The sequence below is a fragment of the Barbus barbus genome, assembly GCF_936440315.1.
Source record: "Barbus barbus genome assembly, chromosome: 29".
In the NCBI taxonomy this organism is placed as follows: domain Eukaryota; kingdom Metazoa; phylum Chordata; class Actinopteri; order Cypriniformes; family Cyprinidae; genus Barbus; species Barbus barbus.
In genome coordinates, this window is record NC_136757.1 from 2,565,054 (window position 1) to 2,571,053 (window position 6,000).

The 6,000-nt window shown below is 37.4% G+C and overlaps 1 protein-coding gene across 1 annotated transcript in view; it reads right to left on the bottom strand.

Annotated features, from left to right (window-relative positions):
* LOC306848841 (voltage-dependent L-type calcium channel subunit alpha-1D-like) overlaps positions 1-6,000 on the bottom strand; it is a 116,837-nt gene that overhangs the window by 52,907 nt on the left and 57,930 nt on the right. The window contains exons 15-20 of the mRNA XM_079383591.1: positions 5,861-5,981; positions 3,540-3,651; positions 3,405-3,450; positions 2,551-2,608; positions 2,326-2,464; positions 778-907 (exon numbers count right to left, since the gene is read on the bottom strand). Coding sequence (XP_079239717.1) covers positions 778-907; positions 2,326-2,464; positions 2,551-2,608; positions 3,405-3,450; positions 3,540-3,651; positions 5,861-5,981 — 606 coding nt within the window. The remainder of the gene's footprint in view (positions 1-777; positions 908-2,325; positions 2,465-2,550; positions 2,609-3,404; positions 3,451-3,539; positions 3,652-5,860; positions 5,982-6,000) is intronic.

The window sequence follows — 6,000 nt, forward strand, 5'->3', positions numbered from 1 at the left end:
AGTAACAACAAATGATATTTTATTATATGATATGATTAATATCATGTTTTTAAATATGATGGTTTCATTCTAAACATGGTGATTATCTCTAATATGGACACCCAACATAATATATGATATTTACCATCTGAATCTAACCATGCCATGTCAACAAATGGAAAAGTCAGCCATCTATTAATTACCATGTTAATTACTGTACGCCTTTAACCCCAAAAGCAGGGGTGCTTTTTACCCCAAATACCATACTTTTACATATTCTTTCGTTATTTAAAAAGCTGTTGCTTTAATTATCTTAAAACTGAAAATTGTTAAGAAGACTTTTGTCTCAAAAATATATGCATTAATTTTAGCGATTCTCATTTGCTACTTAAATCTACAACATTTAAAAAATCTAAATATTAGATAAAGCAAGCACAGAATCAACTTCGCATCAAGGATCAGACAAATATACACGTGCATCTTGAAAAGTGAAAGTTTTGGAAAGTGCTACGCCACGTTTTTGTGCCATCTAGTGGTAATATCAAAGCCCCGTTGTACCCTATCATGTGTTCACTGGATCAGTCAAATGATTCAATAGGTAAACAGTGAATCTGCATTTGAAGCATCTTGTGAATTCCTGTTTGGAAAATTATTCCTTCAAACTGTGAAAATGACGCTGCATAATTAGACTGTGTTTAAAGAAGAAATGACCATTTTCCTCATATTTGCGTATATTACGGTATTAAGAAGAACAGATGACACTGTTTTGATCGTGCGGGTTTTTCTTGACTGTCTTACAATGTTTCGGGCAGAGAAGTTACGGATGGGGTCCTCGGCTGCCAGCGAGACGGAGCTCAGCATGATGAAGATGAGGATGAGGTTGGTGAAGATCTGATGATTGATGAGCCGATGGCATGCCACACGGATCCTGCGTTACAGACAGAGGTGAAACAGACAATAGTGTGTGAGAATGAACAATATGGCAGTCCAAAAGATGTTTTTGAAAAAGAAGCGTTCTTATTTGTATTAGAGGTGGGTATTTGTAATGTACTTCTAATCTTAAAAGTATACTTTTATAAACTGTACTTAAAGATTATGTAAAAATAATAAAATATAAGGACACTTAAGTGTACTTAAACTAAACTTGAACTTCAAAAACCAAACTTTGTAACCGTGTCAGATTACAGTATTAATCAGTACATTTAAAGCATCAGTACATTTATACAGCATTACAGTACATTTAAATCAGTATTTAATCATCTTTTGTTGTGCTTGCATGTAAAAGAGCAGCGTGAACATTCTGCTAAACATCTGCTCTTGTAACCACTGAAAAAAGAAAGTGTTCACAAGCATATATATATATTTAACTCTTTTTTGTTAAAAATGGTTCTTGTTTTAAATGACTTTTTTATGACTGTTTTAAATGACTTTTTTCCACATCAATCTACACAATAATAATTGACAATTAACTCAGTATTTGGTTGAAGCACCTTTACAGTCTCAAGTCTTTTTGAGTATGATGCAACAGGCTTTGCACATCTGCATTTGGCAATTATCTGCCATTCTTCTCCTCACCTCTTCAGCTCTCAAGCTCTGTCAGGTTGGATGGGGGCTGACAGACATTTTCAGGTTTCTCCAGAAATGTTTTATTGTGTTCAAGCCTGGACTACATGCTTCTGTGAACCTTCAATGCAGCAGAATTGTTTTCTGAACTGTTCCCCAGATGTGTGGCTTGACGCAATCCTGTTTTTGTTTTTTTTTACGTCAGGTCTTGGTTTTTGCTCTGATATACATTATCAGCTGTTGGACCTTTTATTAAGATGTGTGTGTCTGTCCAAATCATACCCATTTAATTGAATTTGCCACAGGTTAACTTCACTCAAAGTCTAGTAACATCTACATAAAATAGGAATGCTCCTGAGCTACATTTCAGCTGTCCTGGATAAGGGTATGAATACTTATGCAATGGAATCATTTAAGTTTTTTATTTTAAATAAATTAGCAAATACTGTGTTAAAAAACACATTTTTTTGCTTTGTCGTTATGGTGTATGGAATGTAGATTACTTCTACACACTAGATTAATGTGGGGGAAAAAATGTATTTCTGCTGTAGCTTGTGTACTAATCTAACTTCTACTTTAAACGTACCATTTTGTACTATGCATATGTTATGATAAATTGCTTGTCATGTTCCACATTTGTAAGTGACTTTGGATAGAAGTGTCTACTAAATGAAAAAATGTAAATGTAAATAAAGTCATACTGATTTGGAATGGGGGCGACCAAATGATGGTAGAGGTCTCATTTCTGAGTGAACTATCCCTTTAAAGATTTGTATGACCTACGGGTTGGTGTTGCTAAGGATGAAGAAGGCGCTGCCCTCTGGGATGGGTGGCGTCTTTTCTCTGAGGCTCAGCTCTGACAGCCTCTGCGGCCGCGGGCCTGATGGTACCTCGGACTCATCTTCCTCATCCTCATCCTCCTCTACATACAAACACAATCACAGCGATCAGCTGACATTACTGGAGCTCGTGTGCAGAGCTGGGGGGTAAATACTATTAGAGGTTCACCTGAGGAGTTGATCATTTCCTCTGTCTGATCCTGATCACCCACCTGATCATCAGATGCCTGCAAAACCAAAGGACCTCAGTAATAGTGATAATGTAGAGCCATCTGCTCATCATAATATAGTAAATGTCCTGATATTTTGGTCAGTTTCTCCTAGCAGGGCTTACTGGGCATGCGCACATCAATATTGCGTTCGTTTTCTCACGCTGAACAACAATAATTACTGTATTTGCTTTACTGTAAGGGTTTAGGGTTGGTGTAGGTGTAGAAGTTAAAGGGTAAGTTTACCAAAAAATGAAAATTCTGTCATTAATTATTATGTTGTTCCAAACCCGTAAAACCTTCGTTCATCTTCGGAACACAAATTAAGATTTTTTGATGAAATCCGAGAGCTCTCTGACCCTCCATAGACCGCAAGGATATTATCACGATCAATGTACAGAAACGTAGCAAGGACATCGTTAAAATAGTCCATGTGCCATCAGTGGTTCAACCGTAACATTACGAAGCTACGAAAACATCATTTATTTAACAAAACTTCTCCCAGAGTTACCGTCTCCCACCATTTTGGAGAGTATCCCAGAACGTAATCAGTGTAATCGGTGTTGTTTACGTTCAGCATGCGCACGATTTTTTTTTTTTTATTACGTATTCAAAATATCTGAAGATGAATGAAGGTCTTATGGGTTTGGAACGATATGAGGGTGAGTAATTAATGACAGTATTTTCATTTTTTGGAGAACTAAACCTTTAATAAAACAATCTAATAGGTATATGTATTTCAGTTCAGTACAGCCACTTACCAAAGAAATAAACACATGACTAGTCAAGTATTCCAGAGAGCCATGTCACCCACCTTTACGTCTCCATCTTCACCATCTCTCTTGTATATGCTCATACTCCTACACAAAACACACTCTGTATGTTAGCAGATGTTTGTGCTCTGTATCTGAATGAAACACTTCTCAGGGTATCAGAGAGGAGCGCTCACCTGCTTTTCTTCCTCTTGTTCCTCTTCTCTTCCTCTCTCTGGGCCGAGTTCAGACTTTCAGCATCTGCCAGGTTATCCACAGCAATGGCCAAGAAGACGTTCAGTAAGATGTCTGATCAGATGTGTTAAGAAATTAAAAGCAACACATTCAGTTCTCTCCCAATCGATATTTGAAAGCGAAAGATACATACTTATTGTAAGTGTACAAACGCAGGCAACAACTCTTGCCATTTTCTTCCGATTGTTGCTCCACCATGACAGAAGTTCAGCTGAGCTCAGTCCAAGAATATGTCGGGTCCCTTTTTATATTGCATATTTTTAATTACTGTGCATTTGAGCATTTGGTACACTGTAGAAGCATGTGGGACAAAAAAATTAACTTGGTGCGGCATTAGACAAGTTTGTGTGTGAGGGAAAATAACGATGTGTGCGTAGGAAAAAAAATACTTGTGGAACTCCTGCAAAAGATAAATGTCTAATAATAAAATAAAAGTTACTCAAATTTATTGTTTTAAGGTACAGAATGTTATTTGTCTATTGAAGATAACTGGCTTACAGGCTGGATATTGGCAGGGTTGGAACAATTTGCGTTGGCCTCTATCTGTGGGATTTTGCAGGAGAAAGCGGGACATAACGTAAAAGAAATAACTTATTTTTAGCGGGACAGAAAATCAATCCCATTCAGACCTCTATGACTATGACTATGTACTTACTGTGTACTTAAGGTACTGAAACTCTTTCATAACTCATTGAGATATGGGTCGGGTTAGGACTATGTTTAGGACCGAGGTACAGTCAACAGTTTCTAAATGAAATGTTATGTATGTGGAATGGATCCATAGGCATTGGCAAGGTGCAGCCAAACAACTAACAGATCTCCCGTGAATCTCCTGAGAATCCGCTGATACATACTCCTGTATGCTCTATACAGCTTGGCATGACTGGGAAGCCTCCCTTTTGCACTGCAGTGAAAACAAAAGACTTTGCCTTCTGCACTATCAGGGGACTTTTTTAAACTTTATTTTTAATGAAGTTCAAGACTGCATCAGTAAGAACTCGGTCCTTTGTTTACTTTATAAACAAAGAATAAATTGATGCAGGATTTTCAGAAGGATTGAAACTAAAAGATGATGCTGTGTGATCATATTGGATCGGACAGTAATGTCACAACACAAGTGTGAGTAACTGTTTTTATTACGTGATCACTATTGCTGTGTCTGTTAAACAGATCATTTATGTATGGAGTTATTTATGTGTTTTTAACCTAAATCACAGCAGTGTCCATCTGTGAGGAATGTCACTGTCAAACACACAACTGTTAGCCAATCACAGCAGGGGGCGTTTACTTCAGAGTCAACAATCCTCCACGCCTATTGATAGTTTTCGAGTGATGTCACACCCTTATAGGAACCCCCACCTGGCAGGCAAAACGAAGCTTTGTACATATTTTGTACAGGCAAGATGAACCCAGAATATAAACACAATGTGCAAAGTTTCACATTAAATGGTTTCCCATAGAAAACCATTATAAGGAAAATACTGAACTGTAAAGCGGATTGAGTTCATATTCCGGCCTCATCTGCTTGCCTGTGTAAACTATGCATCATTAACTATAGAGATTACTGAATTTGATATTTTAATATTACTGTTTTAAATATATTAAGGCACTTTAAGTGTTTTTACAACGTTTTGTCGCACTGTTTAATAATTGAAATATTGCCGCGGGTGTTTAATATGGATTGCAAATGGCCAAAACTTGCATTTTGTTCAGAAATACCTGTTTTATTCTTTTGAGAGGTGATCTAAATATTTGCGGCTGGGAAATAGATGAAAAACTGACACACTTGTGCTGCAGTTCTATGGATGTTTTGCCCTCCAAGTCTTCGAGCCGGTCTCGTGACTGAAAGCTATGAGCGTTCAGATGAGGGGGGTCAAAAACAGGACAGAAAATAGCCTATTACTTCTAAATTATGACTTTTGTAAAAAAGTGGCCCTCAGAGAACAGTCCAGAATAATAAAAAGGCAGTTCATGACCCCTTTAAGAAATGCGGTCAGACACTTTTCAGAATGCAACAATGTGTGAAATCAAGATTTGTGTTTATGTTTTTGGTCACTTTAGGCCTGAAATGTACAAAGTTCATTTCATTTCCCATTGTATCTTTAAACATATGCTTTTGCTGTAATCTTTACAAATCAGCAGAACAGCTTTAATTTCATTCTTCAGCTGCTTGTTTGGTCAGTTAAGCACAGTTCAGCACAGTCTAAGAAATCTTATACAGTAAGGATGTGAGTTCAAATGGGCTGAACAGAAGAAAAGATACAGTTTCCACAGATGAAGAGGATGATGAAGTAGATGCACACGAGCATGCCTGAGGAGGAGGGACCCCCATACGCCATGATCCCATCATACATCACTGTATTCCAATCCTCACCCGTCAGGATCTGATGAGTAAGAAACAAT